Source organism: Kogia breviceps, chromosome X, assembly GCF_026419965.1.
Source record: "Kogia breviceps isolate mKogBre1 chromosome X, mKogBre1 haplotype 1, whole genome shotgun sequence".
In the NCBI taxonomy this organism is placed as follows: domain Eukaryota; kingdom Metazoa; phylum Chordata; class Mammalia; order Artiodactyla; family Physeteridae; genus Kogia; species Kogia breviceps.
Window position 1 is genome coordinate 126,394,258 of NC_081330.1, and position 17,528 is coordinate 126,411,785.

Here is a 17,528-nt window from a genome sequence, read left to right on the forward strand (position 1 = left end):
TAGATTCCATACATATGTGTTAATATACGGTATTTGTTTTTCTCTTTCTGACTTACTTCACTCTGTGTGAGAGACTCTAGGTCCATCCACCTCACTACAAATAATTCAATTTCATTTCTTTTTACGGCTGAGTAATATTCCATTGTATATATGTGCCACATCTTCTGTATCCATTCATCTGCTAATGGACACTTAGGTTGCTTCCATGTCCTGGCTATTGTAAATAGAGCTGCAATGAACATTGCAGTACATGACTCTTTTTGATTTATGGTTTTCTCAGGGTATATGCCCAGTAGTGGGATGGCTGGGTCGTATGGTAGTTCTATTTTTAGATTTTTAAGGAACCCCCATACTGTTCTCCATAGTGGCTGTATCCATTTACATTCCCACCAGCAGTGCAAGAGGGTTCCCTTTTCTCCACACCCTCTCCAGCATTTCTTGTTATACTCTAATTTTACATGGGAGTTTTAAAGAGTTCAAACTACCTACCCGAAGTCACCTTTCCATAAAGAGCTCTGGCAAGGTTTATAAAGTTCATGACCTTAACTGTTAATAAAGAGATAAATAAATGCATTTTCTCTACAAAGAGGCAACATGTGCCTTAGAGTAGAATAATCAACTATTGGCACCAGCTTATTTGGGATACAGTCAGTTTTCAAATATGCTCTGTATTCTCCACAACGATGCCCATAATTCTGAAGTCATATATAATGTATAATTTTATTGGAAAACTATGGTATTTGTTCTTAGACAGAGGCTTGAAAATGATCTGATTTAGTTGCCTTCTCTCATTTTAAAGAAGGGAAAACAGCCATAAATTTGGAGTGACTTGTGCAATACCATCTTCTCTTTGGGGGCAAAGCCGGAACAGGAACCCAGGTATCCTGGCTCCTCATCCAGGTCATTTCTACCTCACTCCTCACTTTCTCAGTAGAAGATCATCGATAGCATTTCTAACTTGGAATTACATTTGAATTCATACATGCAGTAGAATTATATAATCTCATATACACAGAAGTAAGGGTTTATATATACAGATAAGGGTCACTTATTTTATTGACTATTTCCCACTCATTTGGAAGAGCTTTCTGTAATGAAAAGGATACTTTGTGCTTAACTGTGAAGACTTCTTGCTAAAAGCTTAATCTATAGAATCCCAGCACTGAAAAAGGAATCTAGCAATGTGTCTAGTTTAGCTTTTTCCAGGTTGGATTAAAAACCACTTTAGACAAGTAATTTTCTTTTAGGTTTTTAAAGAGATTTCCCACCTACGGGTTCAAATATCTGCATCCCCTCACTGTCAAAAATTACCCTTTTAAAAAATCTTCAGTGCAATTCTAGCCTATTCTTGCTGGTCAAACGTTTGAAAGATAAGGAGAACTAATATTCCTTATAGTGTTGTCCTTAAAATTAACAGGTTTCAATAATATATATTCTGGTAGGCATTCAAAGTAATTATAGAATTTAAACCCACCGTGAAAGCGACGGTCTTAAGCCATGTAGATAAACTCATCTATACTAGAAACTTACAGTACAGGCTTGGACTCACAGAATCATCGAACTGTTGCTCCTGAAACGCTAGGCCTTGGATTGTGTGGGAATTGAGAACTCTGGGGGCTGGTCTCGCTTTACCGTTTTCATAGGCGTTGCAGCGAGTTCACGGTGTACTCACCACTTCCTCCCGCTTGGTCTTGTCTGTTGCGGGCCAAGCCTCCAGAGGCAGGTCAGGAAGCATGGGGGGCAGGGGCCTCATGGGGAACATCGGAGGCAGAGGCGGCTGGGGCAGCAGGGGCGGGTGAGGCTGCGGCTGGACGGGCTGCTGGGCGGGCCCAGGGAGGTGTGGCTGGTGGGGTTGGCTTGGAGTCATGGAGTGCTGGCCAGGAACTGGTATCATGGATTGCCGGAGGACCGCGGGCTGCTGGGCCGGCACCGTGGGGAAGTGGTGATGAGGCTGCAGGGCAGCCTGCTGGGATACCCCGGGAATGGTTTGGTGGTGCAGCCAGCCACCCATGGGCTCGTAACCGTAGGACGGGTACTGGTGAGAAACAGAGAGTCGGGTTTACCATCAGCTCCATTGACATCTGTCACCTACAAATTGCCGCTTGCCATCTGCTTCTGCAAGGATTAAATTATGAGCCACTGCAGCTTCTGACCTTCAACACCCCCTGCAAGAAGTTCAGGGTGGAGATCAGGAATGAGCCACTCTGTGCTCTGGGAGAAACTGGCAGAACAGGTTTTCCGATGGTTAGCTATTTTCAGGAGACACTTTTATGAGCCCAGTTCTTCAATCTCCTCACATCTAGAAAAGCACTAAAATCCTTCATGTCTGCTCCTCGTGACTCGCAGCCACCTTCTGCAAAAACTATGTGCTTGACTGCAGGCGCTCCCCCTTCACCAAACTCGCATCCATACTGACCTTCCCCCCCACCTCTTTGGAGCAGTTTCTCAGAGCCATTTGAATTGTGTCTCCTGGGCTGTAGTTCTCACCTCGTCCCAAATAAAAATTAACTCACAACACTCATGTTCTGCATCTTTCTTCAGTCAACACTTCCAGCTGGAGAAGTAGCAATGTTTTCTTTGTCACTGTGACAATATTAACACTTATTCATTTTTTTCCTGTGCAAGAATTTCTAACTGTGTATACAGATAGGACCCTTTACAAACCAGATTTCCCATTAGTGTCTATATGTGGCATAGATATGTTACCTCACTTAAAAGGGAATTGAAATGCATGCTTGATATTTTAAGGGAATAAAGAACAACAAAAAAAATCTACCCACCGGGTGTCTTATTATGTTCTGGTACCACTTCAGAGGGGTAAGCACCTTAGGAGAAAGACACATTAGAATACATTTGTTTTAATTTAGTTACATGAAACATACACTCACTGATGCAGTCCCGTCAATAGGGAAAACCTGAAAATATGAGCTCTATGGAAGAAAGAATAAGGTGAACATTTGTCAGCTGCTCCCTATGTGTGAGGCTCTACCTTCCATCCATGACACACGTTTTTCATGTTTTCCCACATACTCTGAGGCAAGTATCATCACCCTCACTTTTACAGATAAGGTCATGGAGAGTTAAAGAGGTTCATGAGCTTGACAGAGGTTACAAAAGTAGTAAGTCTGTTTAACTCCCCGGCTCCTGCTGTTCTTTGCAAGAGAAAAACAAAATGGAAAATTAATGTCATATAACATTAATTATATACTTTTTTGATTTGATGTCACAATGAAAAAGATAAAGGAGGCAGAAACACTGTCCCTCATCCTAGAAACACAGGTTTTCAGGTCAAATATGTCAATCTTTTAAGGTTTAACAGAAAATCTTGCCTCAAATTTTTTTTGGACACTCTTCCTCAGTTTGTATGAGTAAACAAACTCATAGATTGTCATTTGAACCTATGAAAGGAGGAAGAGTTTCCTTCCTTTCTAAACATTATGTACTCAGTTCACGTCAGGCCCGGGGACTCCTTCGTGTACAACATTTGATATCAGTACAACGAACGATTCTTAGCCTCGTTCAAGTTATACTTAACAAAGCACCTCTTATATTGCTTAATTATTTTGCTCCCCAAACAATATTTTGAAGTGTGGGTATTATTCTTATTTCCCTTTCCAGATGAAGAAACCAAAGTTCTAGGGAGAGAAAATGATTTGCCGAAGGTCACGTGGTTAGTATGGGGTTGAGGAGAGCCTCACACCCGATTTCCAGAAATCTCATGCTTTCCATTGGTCTACAGAATGTCTCACAGACCGCTTGGTCACTAATATTTCAGTAAAGACAAATGAGGGAGATGCATAGGGTATGAACATCTTAGAAGCAGGAGTTTTCCAGCTGGAAAGCCTCTTAAATAACATCTTACCTGATTCCCCATGTTTTACAGGCTGGGATAGAACAAAGCTGTTCAGCCAGAGTTCATTTCTGCCCTACTATGCAGTCCCCCTGAGTGGTAGTTCATGATGGATACATTTTATAGCCATATAAGAGGAGAAACTGAGTCAGAGAGGCCAGGTTGGAGTGTTCTGGGGCAATGCAGGCTTGAGGTGACCCATCAGGGCTGAAACCGGGAAGCTGGTAGTGAGAACTGAAAAAGTGGGACTGAGAAACATCTTGAATGAAGAATCAACACACTCTTCTTTACAGAGCCCAGGGCATTGTTATCTCAAACAATGGTCAAAATTAGTAAAGAGAAAAATTACCTCATAGCTGAAGTTGATATGACCAGGGTGCCCAGGATGAGGTGGTAGCTTTTATAGGGAGGGGGAAAGGAGATGAAAAAGAATGACGGGAGAGGGAGAGAAAGAAGGGGAGAGAGAGAGAGAGAGAGAGAGAGAGAGAGAGAGAGGAAGAGATTAAGTCAATATGCAATTTTCACATTAAGACAGACTGAAGCTACTTTTAAAAAATCTGTATAGCGCAGAATACATTTGAGGTCTACTTTTAGTTTGAACATGTACGCTGTGTAGGAGAGGAGCCCTCTTATTTTAAAGAAGTCCAGAACAACTAAATGACCTGGGAGCAGAAACCAGCACACATTTATCCTCCAGTGAGCTTCAGACACCTCTCCATCCATGTTGTCAATTACTCCTACTCTATCCCACCCATCATTTCATTTCTTGATGAAACTGTCGACTAAAAATATATTCACAATCTAAAAGTTGAGAGTTCTGTTGTATTCGGCAGCAATTTTTAGGACTTCAAGCCCAGGAGACAGCATCTCAAGTAACCCTGAGAAAACTGCTCCAAGGAGGCGAGGCGGGGAGCCAGGATATATAGAAGTTTTGCAGCAAAGGGCAGGTAGTAGGAACGTCAAAAGATTATTGTTAATAAGAGAAAACTAGATTGTCTCAAGGAATTTAGTGCTTTTCTATGTATGGGAAGTTGCAAGAGTGTGGGCTCCCTGAAATGCTTCCTTTGATATGCACCTCAGCTCTCTGGGGCCAGTATCCTGTGTTTTCACATCCTGAGTTCCCTCAGGGCTCACCAAGCTCACCGTGGCGGTGGCTGCAATCTCTGAGGATTGTGACATCCTTTGTTTGCTGATACGGCAGGAAATATTCCATTTCTCAAGACTCACTCCAGGTTGGGAAGAATGATCTGTTTCTCTTACACAATTACAAAATACCAGCAAGAAGAGAATTCTCTCACAAACCTTCCCTTATAGATCAGGAGGTGGCTAAGTGCTTAAGTCCCAAGGAGATTACTCGTAACTGGCATGCAAAGTAAATAGCACGTCAACAACAACAAAGCAACTAAGTGTGAATTATCGATGCATGTGAAAACAAGATGGGTGTGGTAGAGTGGAAACGTTATAAATCCCATGGAAAATGAAAGAGTTGATTTATGAAGTTTTGGCCGATTCTTCTTATTATTCTGTGATCTTTTCATCATTCTGTCAGTGTTTCTATGGCAGAAAAATTTTAAAGCTCAAACTAAAGAGCCACCTGAATAATTCGCTAAACCGGGACTCTGTCTTTTCAAAAGTGGAGGCCAAGTGATTGATGCCTGCGTTGTGGAATTCTGGTTGGCCCTGGAGCGTGGGAGAGGGAGGGGAGAGAGAATCGTGCCCATCTTGTCCCCTCAGGCAGCGAGCTGATTAAGGCTGTTCTCTTGAGATGCTCATATTTCATACGAGCATCTAGTCCTCTCATCTGAATGTGAATTATTTTAGTTTTAGTTAACTGCCTTTCCTCTATCTTCTTGATATAAGCCCTCAGAGAATTGGGGTGTTGAACTGAGGAGTGGAAAAGAGACTGAATTTGGAAGGCAGGGGCCCTCGGGGGACTAGGAATTGCCACAGCGTGGATTTCAGGAAGGCAGAGCACAGAATCTTGGTCTTATGGGTGAGAGAGGAAGAGAGGAAGTAGATAATTCAAGCTTTGTTGGCTTCCGGTTGTATCAACTGCTCTTTAGGCCACCGGAAAGCGGATGGATCCTGCCTTGCCTGCATGTGACCTAACCTCTTCTGGGTCTGTGTTTAGAGAGAATGAATTGGTCAGACTTGCTGGTCCTTGGTACATTGGAATGTAAAATATATCCATATGTATTGAGCATAGGTTGAATTCCAGACAACCACACGGAAGTCAGGTGCTTAACAGGTGCACCCAAAAGGATGAGGCCCTCTCGGAACAGGGAGGTGGGTCAAGAAGGGAATTCCTAACGCAAAATCTTACGCTCTGAACGACAACGGCAGTGGAGTTTGGAGAGCATGAAAATATTTGGATCTTGTGAGAAATTGGGTTTCAGAGAAAACTGACATTTTGGCAATATTCGCCTAAGGCCGATTAAGTACTTTCTCTGGAGGCCTTTCAAGGGTCCCCTCCAAAAGTTTCCTCCATCTAGAGATGGGTGATGTTATTTACAAGCTGAGTGTTCCATTAGAATCTCCTGGGGTGCTTGTTAAAATGCAGAGTCCTCGTCCCCACCCCAGCTCTACTGAATCAGAATCTTTGGCATCTGGGAATCCTTTTTTTTTTTTAATAACAAGTTCTTCATAGCGTTTCTTAAACACACAGACATTTGAGGATATCTGATCTTGTACTGTTTTAAACCCTAACGTTTACCAACTGTGGGGCAGACTTTTATTTCCAAGCTTGTGAAATTGGACATTGACTTATGAAGGGGGTGTTTTACTCCCGGGCGTAGTAGAAGGCTGCTCCCAGGAGGCAGGCAAACAAAATCCAGGTCCCCGTTTCTTGATGGCCCTGAAATATAAGTCAACACCCACTTTTCTTATCTCTTCTCAAATATGGACATAATTAATGCTTCGTAAAACCCACATAACCCGTATTCGTCTGTTGCTAGTAAAAAGGATAGGACCATGCCTTGTGAGGTTACTTCATTCCTATATGGTTTCCAGTTCTGAGCCCATTTTATTGTTTCTGGAATTACAGTGGTAATAAAGATGCTTTTCATTTAGGTTGAGAGCTGAACAAGTTGTAGGGACATAAATAATCTATCATTACACGACTGCATACCATTTTCCTATACCTGTATAGCCTGTAGAGTCATAGAAGCTAAATGTAGCTTATAATTAATGATTAAAAGGATAGAGTTGGCTCTAAAAGTTAAGGAGATCATTAAGATGCACAGCATCTGATACTTTTAAGAACCAGGAGGCACAGCAATGGTTTTTGGTACCGTCCACCTGAGCACTGCTACTGTTAAAAACAAAGACCAATCATCTGAGAAAACAGAATAAGAAAAGAGTAGAATTTAGTTGCAGGTGTTCTGGCCCATAGGAGTTCAGGCAAGCCCCTCAGGTAACATATCCCTGAGCTCCAGATGTAGAGCAAAAGTTGTGGTTGAATGGAAGGGAGAGGACGTGCTCATATTCTGTGATGATTCCATGAATTTTGAAAGACTTTTATTTGAAAGATGCCATATTGAGTTAATGACATCTTCCTTTTGTTTGACACTGCACTGTAATTATTCCGCAAATAAGACCCTTGGAACATGAAGCAAAATAAGCCATCCTAAAATACATTGCTTTGTGGTGTAAATTATTGACTAACTTTGAGACTTATCCGAAGGAAGGCCTTACATTTTGCACAAGAAGTGAATAGCAAGTGTAATAATACTGGCTATGAGAAGTACACTGCCATGTTTACCAACTAAATCTGCTTTTCAAAATTTGAATTGGGCTTCCCTGGTGGCGCAGTGGTTGAGAGTCCGCCTGCCGATGCGGGGGACACGGGTTCGTGCCCCGGTCCGGGAGGATCCCACGTGCCGCGGAGCGGCTGGGCCCGTGAGCCGTGGCCGCTGAGCCTGTGCGTCCGGAGCCTGTGCTCCGCAACGGGAGAGGCCACGGCAGTGAGAGGCCCGCGTACCATAAAAAACAAAAAATAATAATAATTTGAATTAATGAAGAAAATCCTTCAGTTGATGGTTCTATTTGATGGGATTAAATGAAATGTTTTTCCACAGCCGGTGACAAATTATTTTTACCTTAATTGATAAGTAATTAAAATAAATATTTTGCTGTGAAATTTGGCCCTGAAAAGTGCTTTGGGATTCTGGACCTAAAATTTAAAGAACTATAGACAAACATTTTGCTGCATTAGAAAGCAATTCAATTCATTTAAGTAATCAGAGTCTAAGTGGCATCTTTTGAACATGAAATGCAGAGAAAGAATAAGTATGATAGAAAGGATACCAAATTATGAATAAAATCCACATACCTTTGTATACACGTACTCAGAGTAAGTTTCTGTCTGAAACTCAGGGATGCTTTATCCTTTAGATTTCTTCCAACTAAGAGCTCATTATATACCATTCATGGCTTCTAGAACAGCCAGTCAGGTTTCTGAAAGAAAAATGTATTGAGTATAACTAAAAATCCCTGCATCATGACTTTTAGAAGCTGTGATCAAATGTAAGGCTGTATGTTGTGATTAGTGCATATAGAGTCTTTCATTATAGGCAAGAATACGTTTAACAGGCAAAAAAATTTCATCAGGCTGTCTTTAAGTCAGCAAATTAGTTGACTGCACATGCTGATGTATTCAAATTTACTGTTAATAAGTGGCTGTGTCATTGTCTGTTCCCTGGTTCTAACAAACATAACATTGTTCTTTACCAAAAAACTGTTAGATGGTTGAGTTTCTAAAGTGTAATCCAAGTGTCCTCTAGGGTCCCCTAGCCCTCAGATCAGGCTACATTGATTCAAATCCCCATTCTGGTAAAATCCCAAAGCTCTTGCCAATAATTCCCTGAGGGATTATAATTTCAGGATCACCACTGCTCTATTTTCTACTTGCATTGAAGGTATTTTCTCATTCCCTGTGATTATTCCTTTATCACCATTCTGGTGTCCACCGAAAGAGGATGAAGTCCCTTCTCCTTGGCCCCATCCTGCAAGCCATCTGCCATCCAAGCCCCCATGAACTCAAGGTTATCACAGTAACCAAACTTTTACTCATGATCTGAAAGACAAGGCAAGGAACACATCACATGCCACACCACACACTTAAAAATGTATTTTGATTCCTGCAAACCAACGTGTGTCACAGGAAGCATGGCCCTGGCTCCCACACCCCACATAGCAGCTCAGCCCCTCTCAGTATGATGACGCTTCTTAGCCCGCATCCTTCTGGCACAACCCCACATTCTCTAATAAGCAAGTCCGAATTCTACTCTCTTTTCTTTTTTTCAGAGTCTCCTTACTGTCCCTTTTGTTGTCTTGTCCCCATGTTCTCAGCAGCCTCTCCTTTGCCTGAACAGCAAACCAAAGCCCTGCTCTCTCTGAGACGACCTCCGATCTAGCTATTAAATTCTTTGACACTTCTACCTTAGTAAAGCATATGGATTTTGTATTTTATTCTAAAATATGATCAATTAAAAAGCAACATTTGGGACCAGTGATAAGAGGTAGCTGATGAGTAGTCTATCAATATTAGGTCAATAGAAGAAATACTCATTACCTACCCAGATACTATTGGCGGTATAGCCGGAACTTTTTGACTATTTAAGTAATATTTTTAAAGTTTGTTCATGTACATATATTCTTTGATTGATGCTCCACACTGGCTGAATTAAATTCAAGGAGAAAATATCCATGAAAGGCAATGTAGTATTATTAAGAGCTGGAGGTTAGAATTATGTGCGTCCTGAACCCAGCTTCACCGAGGGTTTAGGGACCATTGACAAGATACTAAGCCTATCTGAGCCTCAGTTTTCTCATCAGTAAAATGAAGGTAATTATAAAACCTACCTAAAGAGGATTAGTATGAAAACTAGATGAGAGACATCTCTGGGGGGAATGGAAAATTACCACCTTCCCCCACCCCATCACTTGGCACACGGTTAATGTTTAAAAAATGCTAACAAATAAGATTCTAAGATGATCTCTGAGGATGAATTAGTAGGGAATGAATAGCCATCGTGAAGAAAGTAAGGTAGACCTTTCAATCAGAGAGAGAGAGAGAGAAATTACAAAAAAGAAAGTGGAAGTTTATGACATGCAAAGTGTATGAATGAAAGGGAACATAGAATATGGTCCTAAAATCCAATTGTGTCCATAGTTTGCATTTATTTATGAGTACATTTATTGTATATCAAAGGCAAGAAGGATTCCTTTTGAGTGAACTTGCAAAATGGATTTTAGGAGAATTGCTCTCCGCTTACTTACTTGGAGGGAGAAGAGGTTGGGGGGTGCAGAGCAAGGAGGAGGTAAGGGAGAGTAGGAGGGGGAGGAAGGAAAATGTAGATCATATTATATGCTTTTGCAGTCCTTTGCCCTATTTTATTTAACTACATATATTGCAGTGCCTAAAAAAATTAAGGACAAGTCATTGGTGAACTAATAGTGGTGTTGTGGTTTTACAAAATTCACCTCATTACTTCGCCTTACCTTTCGACATCGAGAGTCATATATTTGGCCACAAGGATCAACGAAATGATCCTTTGTTATGGCATTAATTTCTCTGGTCCATTGGATAGTGAGTCATTGCCAATTGACTAGGGGCAGTTGTTCAGCGTGACGGCAAATGCAATAGAAATCATAGAGTTCTTTCTATTTATTTTTCCCCACTGCATATCCCGAGTCACAAGGTACTAAAATATGGATCTCTGTGCTTGAAATCTCTTCCACTAATGTAGGTCCCACATATACAATTTAAAAGTTAGCCAATGTTTTGGGGGAAAAAATTCAATTGACAATTTTTTCCTATAAGCAATTGTTTCATTTATGAGTAAGTTGACTTCATAAAACAGAATTTACTAGATTGACTACTTATTTTGTTGTGTAGAGGCTGTAACATTTCCAAAGTGTTTGTGTTATTGTTTTTCTTACTCTTTGACCTCAAATATTTCCTTGTGTTTTAAATCACTATTTGAAAAATGGATCACGAGAATGAACTGTTTTCCGCTGTGGCAGTGTCTCTGGAGTATCTGTGGCAGAGTGAGCCCAGAATGTGCCTTTATTCACTTATGCATTCATTTCAAATACATATGTTGAATACTTATGAACCGAAGACCATTTATGTTACTTAGGAGACAAATACATGCATGGTTTTATTGCTGCTTCTAAAAGCTTTTCTCCAAAATGATGAGTGAAGAAACGCTCTTATGAATTATAGGTTCCCAGGGGAACCTTGAGCTCTGAGAGGAAGCATATCTTAAATGTCTTCACCTCCTGCAATGCCTGGCCTCAGACAAAAAGTAGGCACTCAGCAACAACAAATTTTATACATATAGAACATTTTTATGTGGTGCTTTATAATTTTTTAATAAGTTATTTTGCCCAATTTTTTGGTAGTAGTTATTCTTTTTCTTGACCTACAGCCCATCACATTTTGCTGTTCTCACATTGCTTACACTAACAACTTCTCCCCTCCTAATCTGCTGCTTCTGATTTACACTGCGCTGGAAAATCACGTGCCCAAACTTGCTAGAAGTATGTGTGGACTGTAAGTAAAGGGATGCTCTAAGCAGAGGTAGCCTGGGAGGCTCACTTTTTTTTTTTTTTTTTTTTTTTTTTTTTTTTGCGGTACGTGGGCCTCTCACCGTTGTGGCCTCTCCCGTTGCGGAGCACAGGCTCCGGACGCGCAGGCTCAGCGGCCACGGCTCCCGGGCCCGGCCGCTCTGCGGCACGTGGGATCCTCCCGGACCGGGGCACGAACCCGCGTCCCCCGCATCGGCAGGCGGATTCTCAACCACTGCGCCACCAGGGAAGCCCAGAGGCTCACTTTTGAGAAAAGCTCAAAAATTTCAGTCTTGTGGCGTTGGTTTTCGAATGCTGAGAGGATGTTTTGTTTTGTTGTCTGCTTTTCCCCCTTTGCTCAACTTCCTGGTTTTCAGCAGTGGTCGAGATATGTGGGTGATCCTTGAATAAGTGAGGTGTTGTGAGTTCCAGGAGGCTTTCTTATCATCTATGGGAGCTCAACTCTTGAATCTTCTTTTAAAGCAGGTCTACGACTATCTAGTATTCTGGAACAATTTTAGGAGTAGGTTTTCTTAAGTAGCTGGGACCAAAGTCAGCTTTTAAATGTTTCTTCTGTAGACATTTACTTAGAAGAAAATATCATTCTCCAAGTGGAGAATGTCACTGGAGTGGAATTGTACCCTCTTCTGAACTCAGGGACACCACCACCAATTGACTCCGATAAACACACTGACTTTCCTTTGCAACCTTTAGAAGTCAGGTATTGTGTCTTATACTTCCTTGGGAGCTCCTTGGTACCTAGAAAAATCTCTTTTACAAAGTAGGTGCTGAATAAATGTGCCAATTATTTGATGAAAATATAGAGAAGTTATCCATGACATAATGAAAATATTAAAAATGTCCTTGATCTATGTGGAATCTCCCTAGACAAAGAAATCTTGCAGTGATTTAGATGGGCCTTTTAAACAGCTAAGACGGATAACTCAGCACTGCTGTCAATTGCTCCTTTGGACTTTCATACAAATAGCCTCTGATAAGGACCTAAAAAGGGAGATGCTTTAAAAGGTTTAGAATCTATTATCATCACATCATTACTACATTTGGCTCTGACCTGTTAGTTCAAATTGTAATATATTACAAGCAAATATATTATAATAGATATAATAGATTTTTTCCTTATTTGGGACTGAGTTTATTTGCTGAATATAATAAAGTTTTATTATTATTATTAGCTCCTTAGGCTTCAGCCCAAGGTGTAATTTGAAAAGAATAATAACAAAAAAAACCTCTCTCACCCACATTCACATACTTTATTGATTGCAAACCATCAGTACATATTCCAGAATATGCTGGCATTAGCTGTTTTATGGCTGGGCGTTTGAAGATATGGGAAAAAAAGAGGAATCTTCTACCGGCTAACAACATTTAGTAAGTGAGTAGACTTGGAAGAAAAAGTGTAAGAAAAGCAGTAATGGAGGTAAGGGACCAGAAAGAAGAAAGGCACGTATAAGAAGAGGAAATGCATTGTGATGGTATTCAAGAAGGTGATCGAAGCAAGCTGCAAGAGTTCTGAAAAGAAAAAAAGGAAACATTATTGAAGCAGTAGGAAATAAAACAGCTATGCAGTAAAGGGAGGTGGTCCTAGGGTCAGAAGCTCTGAACATATCCCTTAAAGGCCAAAACTGTGATCTACCTTGAAGAGCCATCACCGAGCACTTAGTATGTGCCTAGCACAGTCATTGGTGCTGGAGTACAAAGGTGAATAAGACAGTGACCCGATTCTCAAACAGCTCACAGACTCTAAGAGAAAGCTCCACTCGGGGTTGGGGCGGAGAGTGCTGGGAGTGGGCGTTGGAACAAATCTTCCTTCTCACCTTCAGGAGACTAACACACTCTCTGCCTCTATCTGGGTTTGTGGCGTAGAAACGGGTGAGGAGGGAGGAGAGGGAGAGCAGTGACACCAAAAGACGTGGGGCCTATGGGAAAGGCGGTCCCTCTAGAGTATTCCAATAGCTCTTTGGCTAGGCTGGGAAGGGGCATATTAATTGTACGTAGGCCCACTTCAGTCTTTCAGCCTAATGTCCTGTACTTTCTGCTTCTTCAGTGATCGTACCTTAACAGATACGTACCTACTGAGTCATCAGGGAAAGATTAGATTATAGGCAGTGCCTGCTGTTTCCAAGGACAGTATAAAGTAGATAGAAGTGTTTATGAACTAACATCTCAGTGTCTACCAATAGGGGACTGCTTCAAATCAACTACGGCACATATAAAGGGTGTCAATCTGTATTTGTTGGCATAGAAAGATGTTTGTGATACACAGTTAAGTGGACAAACTAGATTTTTACAGTCCTCTTGCTTTGAAATGATTCTCCTCCTCCCCCTCCTCCCTCTTGTCCTCTCCCTCCATCTCCTTCTCCTTCCCCTCCTTCTCTTTCCTGTTTTTCTCCCTCCCTCTCTCTCCCTCTCTCCATCTGGGGAGATATTCACCAAAATATTAACAAGAGTTATCTCAGGGACTCATTCCTGAAAGCCTCTTGGAAGCCAAGATTTTATTTCTTTTAAATAATTGGTGAATGGAACAAATAAATGCAGGGGAGATAAAAGAAGTTTAGGGTATAATAGTTCTCCTTCAGGTTCAGCGACAGTGATGAGTGATAGTGCTGGATCTTCTGTAGGCCTTAGGTTTATTTAATGTTCATTCTCAGGGGGGAAGAAGCTGGACGTAAAAATCAAAGACAAAAAAATGATTTTTACAAAGTGATCGGATCCCTTTTAGATCATTAGTAAAAAAAATATCTGAATAATATAAACATTCATAGAGAGAGCTCATACAGCTTGTAATTTGAAAGGTCTGTAAGCATTTGCTAAGTATCTGGTGGGGCAATTTTCAATAAGGGAAATTATATGCAGATGGATAGTATGTTGTTTGGGTTATAATTAACTGGTAAGTGTCGGCAGTGAAAATGTTACGTCTGTGTTAACAGAGGTAACACAGTAATGTAAGAACAAGCGTTTTTACTTCCGCTTCTTGAGCAAAATGTAATACACCAAAGTAAGTTGCGCTCTCCTAATGGGATTCAATGTACACATACACAGACTGGTAGTTTTCAAACGAAAGCAATATGCTATGGTGGAGAGAACTTGTCTTTGGCAAAGGACAGCACAGGTCAGAATCGTGGTTGGGCCGTTGACCCCTGAGCAAATGTTCTTGACTCTTGTACACTTACCTTACTGCCTGGAAAATGGGGAAACACCATTAAGGGGAAGCTAGTAATGTCTTCAGCGTACACTTGACTCTTCCTCGCATGATTTCCAATATTAAGAGTGACGATTTTAGTAATTGCCCAAGGAGGAAAGAGTGCAAATTTAAAGAAACAAAGGAAATAGTTCACCACCCAAAAGGTTGGAAATGATCGTTCTCACATATTTGATACGCAGAATTTCTTCTATTGTTCTTGGACAGAAAATTCTTATATCGTTACAGTTTAGTAGCATACCTTTCATCTTCATCTCTTAAGGAGTTACCCACAGGGACATGAATGTAAAATGTCAGAATACTATTTTAACATGATCTACTAATTCTACAGGGAACAAGAAATATACGGTAAGACCTAAGTACGGGCGATGTCCCCAGTTCTGGCGGTGTTGTCAGTCCTGTTATCCATTCCAGTTATTGTTTTAGCTCATGGCCCTTTGAACATGGACAGCGCCCTGAGCAGCTTTTCAGCTAGTATTTTCTTCATCACATCCCTAAATTATATAAAAGTCAGTGATAGTAGTTGAGAATTATTTCTAAACTTCTATTTAAAAAGTCACATCATGAATGGTATGTCTGTTTGGAGTATTAACTAGATCTGAAGTTGATATAACTCTGAGGAAATAAATTAGCAGGCATACCAGAAGTTAATTCAATTCTACTCACATCCATTTTATCATAGGAATTTTTACTTGAAATGAAATTAAAGAGATGCAGTCACGTGTCACAGAATTCTATGGAGTGAGTGCAAGTTTGTTCTAATTACAGATGACGTTTCCCCTGTATAGCGCTAAAATAGCTTGAGAATCATAAAATCTCTCTTTTTTATATTACCTAGTGCATCATCTTCATCATCATTGTGCTCTTAGGAGAATCATAGTCATGTGCTAAGTCTCTTCTCAGTAGCATGCCATATATCTCCAAACTTTTTAAATCATTGGGATAAAATATTTATTGAGTATCTGTAATATCCACAGCATAGCACACATATAAATATATGGCATGTTATCCATACAATGCAATATTCAGCCATAAAAAGGAATGAAGTACTGGCACACCGTACAGCGTGGATGAACCTTGAGAGCATTATATGCTAAGTGAAAAAAGCCAGCCACAAAAGACCATGTATTGTATGATTCCATTTCAGAAATGCCTAGAATAGGCAAATCCATAGAGACAGAAATTAAATTCATGGTTGTCAGGAGGTGGGGCAGAGAGAAATAGGGAGTGACTCCTAATGGGTTTGGGGTTTTTTTGGAGGGGATGATGGAAACGTTCTGGAATGAAATTCGTGGTGATAGTTGCACAACCATGTGACTCTACTAAAAGCCAACTGTAAATTTACTCAATTGTAAATTTTAAAATGATGAATTTTATGGCAGGTGAATTATATCTCAATCTAAAAAAAGACATATCAAAAATATATACACGTCATTGGTCTCCAACCTCAGAAGCTTACCATCTTTATCCATTATATAAAATATAGAAACAGGAAAGGTTAAAGACAGTGCAGTGGTGTGGAATAATAGGACAAGAGTTGCCCCATGATGATACAGTTGAGGATGATGTCGCTTATGATGATGAAACTAAAGTTTATTAAGTGCCATCTGATGTTCTAGCATTTTACATGTTTAAATAATTATTGGTTACTTTCCACATGCCGGGCATGTTCTACGTTCATGGAGTGTATCAGTAAGTAAAAGACAGAGATCCCTGTTCACAATCTCGCAGAGAGCAGCTGTGAACAATAGATATTGTAAATAAATGATATGTTAAAAGGTGATATACGGAATCTAAAAGAAAAAATGGTACTGATGAACCTAGTGGCAGGACAGGAATAAATACGCAGATGTAGAGAATGGACTTGAGGACACGGGGAGGGGAGGGGGACGGTGGGACAAAGTGAGAGAAGCATCAACGTATATACACTACCAAATATAAAATAGATAGCTAGTGGGAAGCAGCCGCATAGCACAGGGAGGTCACCTCTGTGCTTTGTGACCACCTAGAGGGGTGGGATAGGGAGGGTGGGAGGGAGACGCAAGAGGGAGGGGATATGGGGATGTATGTATGCATATGGCTGATACAGTTTGTTGTACAGCAGAAACTAACACAACATTGTGAAGCAATTATACTCCAGTAAAGATGTATAAAAATAAAATAAAATACTATTAGAGACTTTTTTTAAAAGGTGAGAAAGGCTAAGGAAAAGACAGAGCTGGCTGAGGGGCATTAGAAGTGCTGAGTTGCAAGTTTCAATAGGGTGGTTGGTTTTAAACAAAACCTGAGCATCTCTAGGGAAAGGGCCAGCACAAAGGCACCAACATGGAGGCGTACTTGGAATGTGGGAGAACTGGCTGGAAGCCAGTGCTGCTGGCGTGGTATGAGGTCAAGGCTGTAGTACGAGCAGAGGTCCCAGAGGTGACATCTTGTAGTGCTTCCATGCTCTTAGCAACTAAATGTACAATTCGTCACCTGAAATAACTGCTATCGTTTACCATGAAGGAGAGGCTTTGGAAAAAAGGTAGAATGATGTCTGGGCTTTGGGGATGCAGAGGATTTGGATAGATGTAGAGGCTATAACATCATAGGGCTTTGTCACTGGAAAGAACAGAAATGGAAAACAGCAGAGCGTGTTTGGGTGTGCGGAAGGAGACCAACTGGGCAGGAGTGGAGGTTTTAGATCGAAAAATAGTGATGCAGGTGGCTGGTGGGAAGAGAGAGAGCCTGGATACCAGGGCAAGGAATGTGAGTTGTGTACAGTTGGCAGTTGTAAAGCACTGAGCATTTGCTCTCACCATCCTTGCTTTCTTGGGTTTCTAACAAGAAACTTCGTCAGGAATGAGGAAGTTGAAGCAGGAAGTGGCCAGATGACTTGGCCATCTT

At 41.0% G+C, this 17,528-nt stretch overlaps 2 protein-coding genes across 8 annotated transcripts in view; one reads left to right on the forward strand and one right to left on the reverse strand.

Annotated features, from left to right (window-relative positions):
* ARHGAP6 (Rho GTPase activating protein 6) overlaps positions 1-17,528 on the forward strand; it is a 493,354-nt gene that overhangs the window by 347,824 nt on the left and 128,002 nt on the right. The gene's annotated exons all lie outside the window — the stretch shown is intronic.
* On the reverse strand, positions 1,658-17,086 carry AMELX (amelogenin X-linked). The gene is made up of 6 exons (XM_059051175.1): positions 16,964-17,086; positions 6,642-6,704; positions 4,200-4,247; positions 2,889-2,930; positions 2,781-2,825; positions 1,658-2,035 (listed from the first exon to the last, which is right to left on the reverse strand). The coding sequence occupies exons 1-6, from the start codon at positions 17,084-17,086 to the stop codon at positions 1,658-1,660; spliced, it is 699 nt and encodes a 232-aa protein (XP_058907158.1).